At 41.1% G+C, this 14432-nt stretch overlaps 1 protein-coding gene across 2 annotated transcripts; it reads right to left on the reverse strand.

Moving 5' to 3' along the window:
• Positions 1-514: 514 nt before the first annotated feature.
• LOC135490633 (sodium- and chloride-dependent creatine transporter 1-like) lies at positions 515-14262 on the reverse strand. Of its 2 annotated transcripts, XM_064775910.1 has the most exons (15): positions 13696-14262; positions 11057-11188; positions 8768-8912; positions 8116-8256; positions 7757-7889; positions 7263-7397; positions 5149-5252; positions 4750-4874; positions 4501-4613; positions 4067-4204; positions 3848-3950; positions 3481-3581; positions 2987-3157; positions 2343-2473; positions 1071-1199 (listed from the first exon to the last, which is right to left on the reverse strand). In XM_064775910.1, exons 1-14 carry the CDS (start codon positions 13916-13918, stop codon positions 2348-2350), a joined length of 1890 nt encoding a protein of 629 aa, XP_064631980.1. In that variant the 5' UTR covers positions 13919-14262; the 3' UTR covers positions 1071-1199; positions 2343-2347. The 2 variants fall into 2 exon arrangements, with proteins under 2 accessions (XP_064631979.1, XP_064631980.1); XM_064775909.1 differs by lacking the exon at positions 2343-2473 and having other exon boundaries at positions 515-1199.
• Positions 14263-14432: the final 170 nt, after the last annotated feature.

Consider the following 14432-nt stretch of genomic DNA (forward strand, 5'->3'; position numbering starts at 1 on the left):
ATTGCGCATTTTGAACCTATAATTTGCCTGATATGTCTGTGAAACATGTATCGACTCTGACATTCACTCGGCATCCATGTCATGATGTGTAGGATTACAGTACATGTCAGGTGTAGGCGGCTAGGTACGTGTACAACCATGTGTCAAAACCTTCGTGCGAACAATTCGAGCTCCGAAACGCAACACAAGTACCATGGGTTCGGGAAAGTCTGGACGCGGGTTCGGGAAAGTCCGTAAAGCATCAAAACATGAGCAACTACGTCATCAATTTTGTGGTCACGTGCGTCTTGAATATGGTCACGTGAGTCTTGAATATATTTTGTTCAAGGTTGAATATATTTTGTTCAAGGTTGGACATATTTTATTCAAGGTTGAACATATTTTATTCAAGGTTGAAAACATTTGATTCAAGGTTGAACATATTTTAGTCTTGAACATATATTTCCTTCTTGAACTTATATTTAACTTCTTGAATGGTAATTCTAAAGTCTTGAATAAATTCCGCTTTGGCTTGCCATACACAAGGCTGTTCATCCCTTTTTCCTTGTCCAATACATTATTATAAATACAACTTCAGCTGACGCAAGTCATCAATTAATTACAGCCAAACTACCACAGATAAGCCATTTCAAGTCAACAAATTTTAAGCCACTCATTGAAAATGTCCACCTTCTTACAGTTGCTGAACAGCAACAGTCACATTTGAAACTTATCGGAAGCCAATCTTCAAGCAAACCTCGAGGAGAGCTTCTACCAATGAGTTTTCAGAAAGTTGTAATAAATCAAGAGCTGTACCATTATTAACATGGTAAACTAATTAGACTGACAGTACACAATTAGCCTGGCTCATCCGATCAGCTTATACATGCAATAATTCTAAAAATTCACTCCGCTGAAATCGCTCTGATGAAGCCAGCTTGGACGCATCACATCTTTCCCGATATCGCAATGACTGTTGCCAGCAAACTACACGGACCTATGACATCATGGTGTCACCTGCACCCCTTCTGTGATTGGTTATCAATGAACAGTTCTTGTTCCGGGCTCTTAAAGGGCGCCATTTCCACTTTGATGAGAATTGAGGGCTGTTTCGTTGGGATGAATTCGTCACTATCAGTGGATAGTGAGCAATCGTTCGAGTTTTTCATGTTCCACCTGACATCTTTTGGTATATCTGGGGCGACTAACCGTGCAAAACGCTGAAAAGACAAGATAAGAATATGGTCACAATAATATTTTACATGCGGAATAAAACATTCCAGAACATGCCCTATAAAGCATAGTTTTGATTTTTTGAATAGCTACACATGTTTCCATAATTCTGTTTGGGGCAGAAAGTTGGGGAACCACCCAGGGAGTCATGAACAAGCTAGCTGCATTCCACAATGGATGCCTCACAGCAAGAGCCACTGTGGCTGTCCAAGGGCCACGTGGCGCAGAACAATGACATGAGCGACATGGGTAATAGTTGGCTTGAGGTGGCAAAAGACAGAAAGATGTGGAGAGATTGTGTTTTAGCCTTATGTCCCATAAGGAATGAACAGGCATAAGTACATAAGTACATGTTTTGGAAGTTGAAATCACCATTTGTTTACATACAATGTAGTCAGCAAGCTATGATTGTTCAGAATCTTCTGAGAGATCTCACTGGGTGAGTAGTTTAGTGCCAAGTGAAAGGAGAAGCACAAAGGAAGGAAGTAAGCCATGTTTGATGGGCTGTCATATTTTCACAACGGGTCCTCTGAGGGGGTTACATGGGGATGCTGTAAAGACCCTTAGTCCAGAAGAGGGTTTTTTTTATATGCTATAGTATTCAGAAAGAGAGTGTTATTCTATCTAAAAGAAGAAGGACAGATGACAAAAGAAGACTTTTCTTTAGGAGGCTACCTCTTGTAATTTTTCAACATACCCTCAGGAGCTCATGGTCGAGGACCCCCCCCAGAACCTCAGGGTTCAAAGGGAGAAGGAGTAAGAATGCGAGGTAAATGAATACAATTCAACAAGGTAAAATACAAGGTCAATGCAAGCATAACTAATCCCATTGAACGAGCACAAAATTTAAGATGGTGTGATCCGGCCCAAAATCGACGTGGCACATCTCCCTCCCTACCATATCATGCCCGGAAAAACGAAGCTCTTCATTCTGTCTAAGTTCTTCATTCTATTTTAGTCTGATTTTTCATGAAAGGATGTAAGGACATAACCATAATAGTCAGAATTCCTCTAAAATGACATTAATCTACAAACAAGCTAAAAACAAAGCATTTAAACAGCCACGCTGGAAGCGCAAGTTCAAAAGGCTCCGGCACCAGGCATCAGGCACCCAAAACAGAACAGCCTACCTCTGTTAAACGGTTGTCAGAGTTTCTTTACCGTCCATACTCAACAATGCGAGCGGCACAGCATTTGGTGACAGAGAGTGCCGCCTTACTTGCTCGGCTCTCAGGATGGGCAAGAGTAGGTGTTTGAATCTCTGACAATAGAATTCCTCTTGGTCAGGTTTATGTGGCGACAGAATACATCAAAGCCAAAACCCCAAACCCCGGACCAGTATGATTTATATCCCTCACTACCACTGGCACTGGTTAATTAGCATTATGATAAGCATTAAGCAACGCCATAACGTCTTCTTTCTGTACCAAACCAGGCGCAAGTCACCAAGAAGATGAGCAGAAATGACACCAGGAGATAGTGGAAGAAACCGATTCAGATTTCACAAAAGGCAGACAACAGAGAAATGACCCATCAGTCCGTCTCAACCTGCCAAGCTTAGAGCAACAAGTGCCTGGTTTTGTTACAACAGGTCACATATATCAATGTCAGTCGCCCTTTCCCCCTTTCTTCATATGCAATAAGCGCCCACTTCTGCCAGATCAGGGCACATATATGTAAAACCTTTGAGGAACATCTGCCGTTGAATGTACCTTTCACCACAATTAAATAGCAAATGATCATTGTTGGCTACTATATTATTGCTACAACTTACCTCTGTCAAAGTCCCTGGAGTCCGCGCCACCTTGTAGACCAGGTACAGAGGGATCTGAATCATGGACACGGAAGCTAAGCAGATACCTAGGCCCGTCGCCCAAGGTGGGTAGTGGTACGTTTTGTTGTACGTCAAGACTTCAAACTGAATTATGTTGAACATAAAGATGCCCTGAAATAAGAGGTATAGGATTTGACATGTCATCGACTGAGAACTCAGCGAAGTGACAGCAGCTACTTTATACCCCAGCGAGTCTCTGCAGAGACCTAAAACAGTTGTTGTCAGTGAAATGCCCTTTATAAAAACCACCATTATTACACTCAAAGACAAATTTGATAATGGTTTACATTCCGAGCCCCCCAACTGACAGGTATACATCCCGATATGCCATAATCATTTCATTTTTCTTCAGAACAACTTTCAGTGGCTTTCCAGCCCTTTGCATCTGAGAACTCTTCTCATGTTACTGTCATAACAACTGCCCACAGACTTACCACAACAACTAAAGGAGTAAATAGCCACCAACAAATCTTGAGCCAGGGTAAGATAGAATATCCAATCATCAACTCAATATTTTTGTAAAAACGACCAGCACCTAGAAAGAAGAGGATAAAAGTCTTTTAAGTAGGTCATGTGCCACTATAGCAGGCCACCATCAAAATTCTGACAAAATTTATGTCACATCTCTGTCAAAACAAAGCTATACCCAAGTGACTGTTACAGCAATGTTGCAGTGGCCATAGTCTTGCCAGAGTGACTCTGTCCTCAGCTAGATTTGATCAATTACTTAGCTGGCATGTTCAATTTTTACGTCCTTTGGCTGGGATGAAAGGGGTTTCAAAGATCATTGAAATATCTTACCATAAACCCATCCAACGACTAGCACCTCGAAGAAGACTATCCACAGTAAACTCATGCCACTGGCGGCATAGTAATCAAACAGCTGGAAGACATACATGCCCCCCTGAAAAGGATAACAGAATTTTCTCTCTTATTTGTAAAGCTCCTATGAAGCTTCGTCATAACTATTGAAAATAGACGTGATTTTGATGATGAAAAGTATTCATTTTGGTCACTTACATTGGTGATCATGGTTAACCCTCCAAGGAAGGCTACGAAGAAGTAAATAGCTATAAAAATCTCGCGTCTGTATCCTTTCCGCATCTGTTGCGGGAAAAGGTCAAGGACAAATGTGATGAACGCCTCACACATCACAAACTGAAAAATAAACAACAATTTAGTACAAGTGTTGAGAAACAGGGCCTTAAACCCCTCGCCCCAGAATCCAAATCAAACCAAGGTCCCAACCCAAACAGAGTGTGCAGCAGCAGCCAAGTTGCTTTGATTCGTGACTAGCCCATCAGATGGAGTTTGTGTTGTCTACATCGCTTCAACGAGACCGTTGACACAGACAATGGGACCCCTGTCTATGCCATTGGGCACTGAACAGTCAGGCATGATAGACAGAGATCTATGTTGTTGGGCAGCCAAGGTATTCACAGCTGTGCACTTACCTGGCTATCGAGGCCAAGCAAGAGAACCATAAAGAAAAATAGCACCGCCCATAGCGGGGCGACTGGCATCTGGGTGATGGCCTTCGGGTAGGCGATGAATGCCAGACCTGGACCTGCAAGCGAGACAAAACCAGAAAAGGCATAAGTGACAAATTTGACAAGACAGAGCAAATAGAATTGGAAGAATGTTCTCACAACACTCAGAGGCATAAAATCAAAATATCTTGTGTTATAACTTTTGATACGCACCTGACTCTGCGACGTACGCGATGTCAACATTTTGCTCTTTGGCCATAAAGCCTAGCACCGAGAAGATGGCAAAGCCAGAGTACAAGCTTGTGAAGCTGTTCACGCAGCAGATGAAGATGCAATCCCTGCAATGGAATGGGAAAACGATAGAAGAAATCTCACCCATCTCTCTGAGCTCTTCACTGCTTTGGTCAAACATTCAGAGGGTTTTGTATTCATAGTTGGCAGAACATTGCATCTTTATCAATAAAGATGCAATGGCGTTGACAGAATTCTGTGGTCGGGAGCTATTCCAGTGAATCTCCCAGTCACACTATCCACAAGAACACAACTCTCCATCTCAATTGCGCAAAACTTGAACGCTAGGTCTTGTCACGAGGTTTAACGATTGACACTTACTTGTAGCAGTTATTGTTAAATTTGTTGTAGCTACCAAGCGCCGTCAAAGCGCCAAGACCGATTGCATAGGAATAGAATATCTGTGTACCGGCATCAATCCAAACCTGCAAGAATTAGTGAGAGGAGGTGATTAGAGAGGGCGCCACAGTCTCTTCTAGCTGCAACAGACTATGCATAATGATAAACGAGTTTGGAAGTACCAAGAGTAGACATGACAGTGATTGGTCCTTAAAACTTCTTCACTATTTGGCACTAGCAGCCATTCTAAGACACTTCTTCTGTAAATGCAGTATTTTTTGCATGTACTTGATACTTTTATTGCTTGCTGCGTTATATCATCATCACTTCTTTGCTTTATATACTAGTATTTTCTTTGAAAGAAGTAAGAGGGACCAATGCCTTCATGAAAACTTGGGAAATGAAACAAATGCCTAACCATTCAAAAAAATGCATGTCTACCGGGAGTTTGAATTTTTGTTATGCTTTTTATCAAACTATCCAACAGGAAAAAAAAATGTACATTTCTCTTTTCGATGAAATGGGGACTGACAGTCTTATCACTGCAAACTTTCCTTTAAGTTCCCATGTCTTATTTCTGTAGTCTACATCCCCAGGGAAATAAAATTAGTACTGACAAGCGAGTTGTCCTAAGAATTCATAAAAATATATGTAAAAATTGACCATTCTTGTGAATGAACAGAACAGTTTGGGATTTTTGTAGCTTTCGAAATACTTTGTTATTCAGGTGTCAGATGTGGCTCAAGGAAATGGAGGACATATACATTTAAAGCCTAAACTGTTGGGGAATCAATGCAAAAAAACGTCAGGCAATACCTCTTATGGATCTTTCTACTGGTAAAACTGGGCGAATGCAGGCTCTGGGTAGGATATTTCTTAAAAACCTTTGGCACCCAAGGTGTTATGATTTTTTTGAAAATACCAACAATTTTGACTACTTGTAGTTTTACTCACTTCCCCCCAAGAAACACTTTTCAATCCTTTGAACCCTAAGCCAGCATCTTCTTTTCTTAACATGTTCACTAACTCTGCATATCAACCTAAAATAATCAGACAACTTGGCTCATTATCAGCATAGTTCCACAAACTGACACTGGGTGTCTTGTGAAATGTTAATGTCAATATTGGCCGGTACCTGGGATTTCAGGGTGGGGTCTCCCAATGGCCTTATAGCTCAGGGTTCAAAGGGTTAACAAAGCAATAGACATAAAGCGAAGGTAAATTACGTCATGATATCCTGCGAAGGCGAGACTAGGCAACAAGAACGACCCCTGGTGGACGCAGTGCACACCACTCCTGTAACACAAAGATGTAATTTATTGACTGACAGATTCATTGAGCGCAAGGGACCCATTTGCTTGGGGAACCCAAAATACACTATTTCAGAAAAATAGGAAACTGCTGTAAACCCATTCATCTTGGGAGTCAAAATGTAACTTTTTGTGGCAAAAAACTGCTGATATACTGAGGCTGTGCAGATGACGTTTTAACTGAAAAAGACGCCATCTTGGATGTCAAATCTGGTTTACAGAAAACAAAGAAATGTTAGCGCAGGTAGCTTTTCTGAGTCCAGATGCAACTTTAGAAGCGGACGTCAACGCCATAGAATCCACTGCATCAACACTTAAATTCATATCCATAGACGCAATGAAGTTGGATGAGAGATGAGGAGAAATCAACACTTGTGTTCACCGGACCAACAATGGGAATCATGGTGGGTTGGTTCGTCAAGGGAAAGCGTGTGTGATCAGGGGTGACCATAATATTTTCTGTAATACTTCAATACTGTACCCAATTTGTTTTCAACTATGCACAAAAGTTTACCCTTTAGGATCATATAAAATGATTCACATGAGAAAACCACATCTGTAAAAGACAAATTGACATTAGTTGACAGCCCCCAAAAGTAAGAACGGCACTGAGTATGGAATCATCCTGGCCCCTTCCCTTGCAGTGGATAATGTCTTTCAGTTTTCAGTTTCTCTTATCAGTTTTTTCGCCAAAAATTTAGCGGTACAGTACTCTGCCATTGGTATACCAGTTTCATCTCAGGTTATACAAATTCATAAGCCAGCCCGCATCATCCACTAACTTACCTGTGGCTTTCCGAGAAGTGCGAAGTCTGGTTTCAAATAGTATAACACGCCTTCGGCAGCGCCATCTAGGGTGGCACCACGAATCAACAAGATCGTGATCACGACATATGGGAATGTGGCAGTGAAGTAGACCACCTGAAATAAACCATGCCAGTGTCAAGATATCGGAAAACGAAAGAGGCCTCACCAACTCGTCTGCTCTATGACTGAGTTGTATAAAACAGTGTACTAGCATCCCGACAACAGGCCAAGAATGGTCAATGACATCGTTGACTTCATCAAGTGGGCCTACACAGTTGGCACACGTTACAGAGAAGGACACTCCAAATACACAAATACAGCCAAATGTACATGAAGAATTTCGAAATTAATCAGTCTACCATGGGCCACCTCGTGTAATGGAGGGAAAAAAGTCATTTTATTTCAATGCTTTAACAGACTGGGAGAGAAAAGATGGCATAATTGGCTGATTTTTTATTTGATTTCTTCATTACCTTTCCCGTCGACTTGACACCCTTCCAGACACAGAAGTAACAGATAACCCAGGCGACGAACAGCGCTAGAGCTAGCTCCCACACAATGGTACCTGGCTCGTCAATACCAGAGGAGATCTGAAGAATCTTCCTCCTGAAAAGAACACATACATGTACAGGTCGACTCAAGGATATACTGTGACTCATCACAACAAATTGGGTATTAAGTTGCCAGGCCTAGTATTGAGCCATTTCTGACACAAAAAAATATCTTAAATAGGGGGCGTTCTCTATTAGCAGGTAGGGTTACATCAAACCATTTTTAGGGTGGCCTCAAGTCATCATCCTGGACACCGTAAACAAACTTCACGCCTACTTACTCCCAAAACTCAATGACGGGGTCGACTGTCGTCACATTTGCCTTAGCAACATATGAAACATTGACGAGATCTGTGCAGGTCAAGTTCATCGCGCCGCCTCCTTGGGTACAGTTTACGGATGATCGAAATGACACTTTACATCTGCAAGGAAATACAAAACACAAAACTTGGATTGCCACAATATGTAAAATGTGACCCGCTCTACCAAAACTAGGCGCTTGTCGCATCTGAACTTGACAGGTTGATACGGACTTGTTGTTCATTTCCCTATTGTAGACCTTTTGTTGAATGTGACCAAATGTGTTTGTAACAGATTTCACAAAAGGTCAACAATAGGGAAATGAACAACAAGTCCGTATCAACCTGTCAAGTTCAGATGCGACAAGCGCCTAGTTTTGGTAGAGCGAGTCACAAATAACAAAATATTCGGAGAAATAACGGCCGACCAAGATGTTGATTCAAAGCTGCGAAGGAGTAAACACCAGGACCTGGTTGTTCAAAACAAGTTCTGTCGCAAATGCTGATGTTAATTCATTGTTAAGTCCAATGGACTTCACTCTTAACTGATAGAGATAATGTCAAGTTAATTTAACGTCAGCAATGAGACGAAGCCTGGCCCAGTTTGAGAAAAGGTAAATGATATCATTCGTACCTGGGCGTATTCCAACTGTTGTTGCAGTGTGACCAGGGCAACTCGGCCTGGAATGACATGGCGAGGTAATAGAGTGCCCAGGCGAGGATGACGATGTAGTACAAGGTCTCAAGGAACACCAAGACTACGCTGGCTACACCAATACCTGCAATGAGAATCGGTAAAGGTGACTGATGCTGTGTCATTGCCACTAACACCCCAACAGTTGACTTGTATTCATTAATACCCACAGAGGAGTTGACTTTGTATTCATTACCCACAGAGGAGTTGACTTTGTGCCAAAGAGGAGATGACTTTGTATTCATTACCCACAGAGGAGTTAACTTTGTATTCATTTCCCAAAGAGGAGTTGACTTTGTATTCATTACCCACAGCGGAGTTAACTTTGTAATCATTACCCACAGAGGAGTTGACTTTGTACTCATTACCCACAGAGGAGTTGACTTTGTGTTCATTACCCAAAGAGGAGATGACTTCCATCACCCACAGAGCCTTCCAGAGGAGTACCCGTTAGACTTTATATTCATTACCTACAGAGGAGTTGACCATGTAGTCATTTATCAATACCCAGAGGAGTTGACTTTGTAGTCATTTATCATTACCCAGAGGAGTTGACCCTTCGAGGACCTCTAACATGGACAACATAATCGCCACCAACTGTCATTGGTCGCGTAGGAAAGGTTGAAGCAATATTCCCACAACTTGGAACTAAACCAAACTACCCGTAATCACCATTTCTCTCAATCTGTATCAAACATACTTATTCTGACCTAGAAAAATCATTCTGAACAACTCAAGTAAAACTCCCCAATTTATCAAGTAGTCGTTTATACTTATAATTTCCACAATAATAGCCCAATTTAATGTTTATGGATCTATCAATACTGTGGTAGCAATTTACTGTAAACCTTGCCCAGGACGGTGGAACTTTGTGAAAACATTTTTAATGCTAAGGATTTCTATTGTGTCAATAGTAATAATCTAGTTTTTGAAATGTGTGGAGTTGTTCTTGCAAAGCTGAAAAACGATGGGTGGTTCTATTATTACTCCTTTGTAAAGTGGTTAAGTTCTTACCAGAATCACTCTTTCCTAAGAAGTCAAGATAAGTGCATAATTTGACAACTTCATTGCTAACAATATTTTCAATTTGATTTTGTTTTGCAATGCCATACATTGATATGATCACTTCTAAATGCAAAAAATGTGAAATTAAAAGGCAGGTGAATATTTCTGCGTTTTTACGTTACAGTCTATTGTTTGTTTTATAAGCAATTGGCAAAAATACAAAAGTGCTGGTAATTTTCCACACCAGGAATCCATGTCAACAGGATAACGAGATGGCAATTAGTCTGAATCAGACTCCCAAATGATTCGAAATCTGGCCAAAGAGCTAATGTCATTGTCAATCACCATGATCACCATAGTGATTGGTTTTATAATTACACGTGTATCAGCACCAATCCTGACATCCGAGATTTAAGACTCCCTTTTACAGCATTGAAAATCTAAATCTAATTCACTCGCTCCCCCTTTAGAATATTTCATGTATTTTCTTCTAAAAATCCCAGCACAAACTCCTAAAAAATTCGCACTCGAGCTTCAAGTACCAAAAAATGCTCTCTGTGCACACGAAACTCCAACAGTGTACTAAGATTTTTCTGTGCGCAGACAGATAATTTTTAATAAATGTAGCAAAAAAGGAAATGTCACTTGCAGCTGTCGTCAGTTGCGTAAATCTGTAACTCCTGGGAAGCCAATTAGGCCAAGGGAATGATAATCATAGAATACTGTCCCCCCACGGGTGTCCGAAGACTGTCACTTTCGACCAGGGAAATTGGACCAAATGAATGATAAGGAACCATGATAAAAAAGCCTTTTGCACTTAAACCAATTAGGGGGCACTCTGTTACTTTCATTCCCTTGGCCTTACGGTGACATTTGTATCGGCCAATTTGACTGTTCTTGCTGGTGTACAACCAATAAAAGTAAAACACCAAATATACTGATAATTTGGCAAAATAAATACGCATTGATTGATTCCAATAGCCACTCAATTCCTTGGGAAACATGTGGAGAAGGAGAAAGTTCTCAACAAAATACTTGTAGATTGACCTCCTTTGAGTTTGATGTTTCCAGATTAGTTTATGTTTTGTACTTTGACTCCAGTTGCTTATAAAATGTAGCCTGACATTCACACCTCGACGACAACCAACCACAGATAGAGGTTCTCACAGTGCATCAGCCTCATTCATTATGGTACTTGTATGTATTACTCCATGTCCTACTCACCTTGGAAAAGCGGACATATCTTCCACACACCAATTCCTCCCCGACTCATGAACTGTCCCAGAGCGACCTCCATGAAGAAGAGAGGGACTCCAGCTGCCAGGAGACAGATCGCATACGGGATGAGAAAGGCTCCTGAAACGACAGAAGTAGACAGTTGTCAATACGTGCTGAAAGTGAAAGGTCATGACACTGACCACTGATGGTGCTTCAGCCAGAGAATTTAGCAGGTCGCTGTACCACGCCTTTTCTGAATTTTCTCTCAATGCCCTACCTTTTCATTAGTGGCTAATGCATTTTCTATTTACATGTACCTGGGACACTGCACTCTTGTTTTTTTCAGAATGCTCTTTTCAGATCTAAGCTGAAGCACCAACTGATGTGCACAGTGATGGTCAAATATACCGTGCAAGCCGGTTGAGGCGGATTAGTTACACATCAGCTAATTACAGGTAAAAGAAGCCCTTGTACCCTAAACTAGTTACCTTTCAACAGGCCTTAACACCTTTGACAAAGTATTCACAGTGGGGATGGACCAAATCAGGTTTCTATCTGAACATTGATGGTCGATTTGACCTCTAAAGCCCCGTCAGATTCACTTCAAGGTTATGGCAGATGAAGATTGAATTACGGTAGATGTGGATCGAATCACGGTACTCAAACCGAAATCTCAGGCAAAAGGTCAAGAGCATATTTATTTTTGATAACCTAAGAGAATGTTGTTTTGATACATGTACCGAATCTATTTACAATCATCCATCATTCCATGTCATGACAGACTGATTACATTGATTTGACAGCTAGCGCTCTTGCACTTGACATCCATATTTGAAGTTGAATAAGAATTAACTTGTCATAGAAGAGGATTTGAGATTTGAACTCCTCCCACTCAAGTCCTATCAATTTCTAAGTTTAAAAGTCATACGCTTTAGAGTCATCACTGGTGCCTATGGAGTCCATTCAGACTAGTCACCACGAGTCCAAATGGAGTCGATCTGTTCATGAATAATTGTAAAACATGACGACGATTGCAATGCAAATCAACATGATCAACACATTCTTATTCTAATCTACTCTATAGTATCAAGGAAACATTGATTATTTTTGTCAACATCAGTTTCAAGAGCATGGATGTTTATCACCGATCCCAACTTCCACACTTGACCCAAGTTGACATGCCGGATCTCTAACAAACAGATTTTTGACAATTTACTGCACCTAAATGCACTTAATAACATTATTATTTTTATAAACAGAATTGATAGCCGAAATCCCAACTGAAGATTAAAATTGGGGTATTTCATGTAACCTAGTCTACTTTCGTGGCCCCAAAACATTTGGCAAACATCCGCCTTTCTTGGGCTGTAGCCACCTTCTTGAATGAGGTAAAAGTACCATACATTACGAAAAAAACCCCTGTTACCCCTCATGGAAAATGTGTCTCATTTTCACCACGGTAAATCCACAATGCGATGATTTCAAGAAATGTAATTACTCTGGCAGCAACCCTTGGTGTGTATACCCCTAACAATGAGAAAGATACAATACACCACATGACTTTAAGTAGTCCTCATCATAAATTTCCCATCAAAAATGTGATTGCTCCTATTATGATTTTTGGTTGCAATTAGAGGCAATTGTAATTACAGCAGAACGATATCTGTGGCCTATATTTGGAATGCCGCAATAACCCCGATATTAATCTGCCGGAATCAAGCCAAGTTGCCGCTCTTCAAGCCGGCCACAATCCCTTTCAAATTTAAGGCCACTGCAACGAGATTAATTGATGACAAGTTGTCTAACAGGACTGGGTACATCGTTTGAAAGTATCCTATCCAAGACCAAAATTTGTCGCGATTTTTTGTGTGCTATCTTGGAATTCTGATGCCAAAAGTCAAGATGCCTGGTAGTGAAGTTCTTGTCCAAACTACGTTGGAACCAGGTCTAAGTACCGTACTGTAACCTTAGTAAAGGTACACAAACTTCGGCAAATTTCCCCAACAGAAATGATTAAATGGGACATGGAAGCTTGACTAACAGTACACAGAAAAAGAGAGATGGACTCGAGACCCACTGCTGAGATTTGAAGATCAAGACTAGTTCTCTAGTAGAAGTAGCAAAAGTGGGGACATGCTGGCTCTGTTATACTTTATAGCTCAGAATCAGATAGCATAGATTGGTCAGTCACCGTACCATCGGCATATTGAGGACCAAAGACCTAAAGTGTTGTATAAAAGAAAATAAAGTGACGCAAAAGTTACGATATTGTATCACACCGTCATGAGAGGAGTGTGCATTATATTGCCACTTTTTAATGGGAATTAACATCACGACGTAAATGGGGATACAATGCAGAAGTGGCGACACAATATCCGAAATGTTAACATTAATGTGTTTGGTTCTAACGGGCAGACGTACGCCATGCCACACCCATCCAGCCTGTGCGTTGACAGTACCCTAGACTATAGATCCATGCATTTGATTGGGAACAACGTTTACATAACGTAATGTTGGCCGTCGTCACGTCACCATGCATTTTTACATTACTGTGTAACGCGACTTGACGCAATGTCTTCGTAAACATTGTCCCTAATCAAGTGCATCGATCTATAGTATGAAGACCTTGCTTATAGTCAACTTACCTCCTCCATTTTTATAACAGAGATAGGGGAATCTCCACACATTGCCCAAACCGACAGCATAGCCGATACAACTCAAGATAAACTCAGCTTTGTTATTCCATTGCTCGCGTCGAACACCCTCCTCAGAATGGTCAACTTTCACCGTCTCCACCGGTACATCAGCCTGCATCATGTCACCATTGGTCACTAAATTTACAGGCTTATACTTTTCATCCGTCATCATGGATGGTTCAAATTCAAACACAATCCTTGAGGTCTTCAAAATTATCAAAATGTAAACAAACCAAAAAAACACACTGCAATACTATACAAAATGTACAGGGCAGGATAGAAAAGTCGGATTTCACAGTAGCAATAACAAATCGGTTCGTCCCTATTACTGTCACTTGCTGCCTGCTAGGTTTCTTTTGGTGAGTGAAGTGAGGTGGCGACGAAGTTACTTGTTGGTAATGCATGTAAAATTGTTTGATTATAGTTGTTATGATGACGAAAATAGGCCGCAAAATGACTCGACTGAATAACAAGCACAGGTCGATTGAAGGTGAATGGCCATGCCGCATGGAACGAAGCGTTTATAAAATACGGAACGGACCTGGAACTGGCCAAAACACAAGTAGCGACACAGTCGGAATAATCTAAAACGAAATCAGCGCCTCTAGGGTCTCGTTAGAGAGTTTTTCCCGAATGTACGCGATGATGACGTGCCTTTTATGACGGATTCCAAGGTTTTACTAGGA

The sequence above is a fragment of the Lineus longissimus genome, chromosome 7 (genome assembly GCF_910592395.1).
Source record: "Lineus longissimus chromosome 7, tnLinLong1.2, whole genome shotgun sequence".
Taxonomy (NCBI): Eukaryota; Metazoa; Nemertea; class Pilidiophora; order Heteronemertea; family Lineidae; genus Lineus; species Lineus longissimus.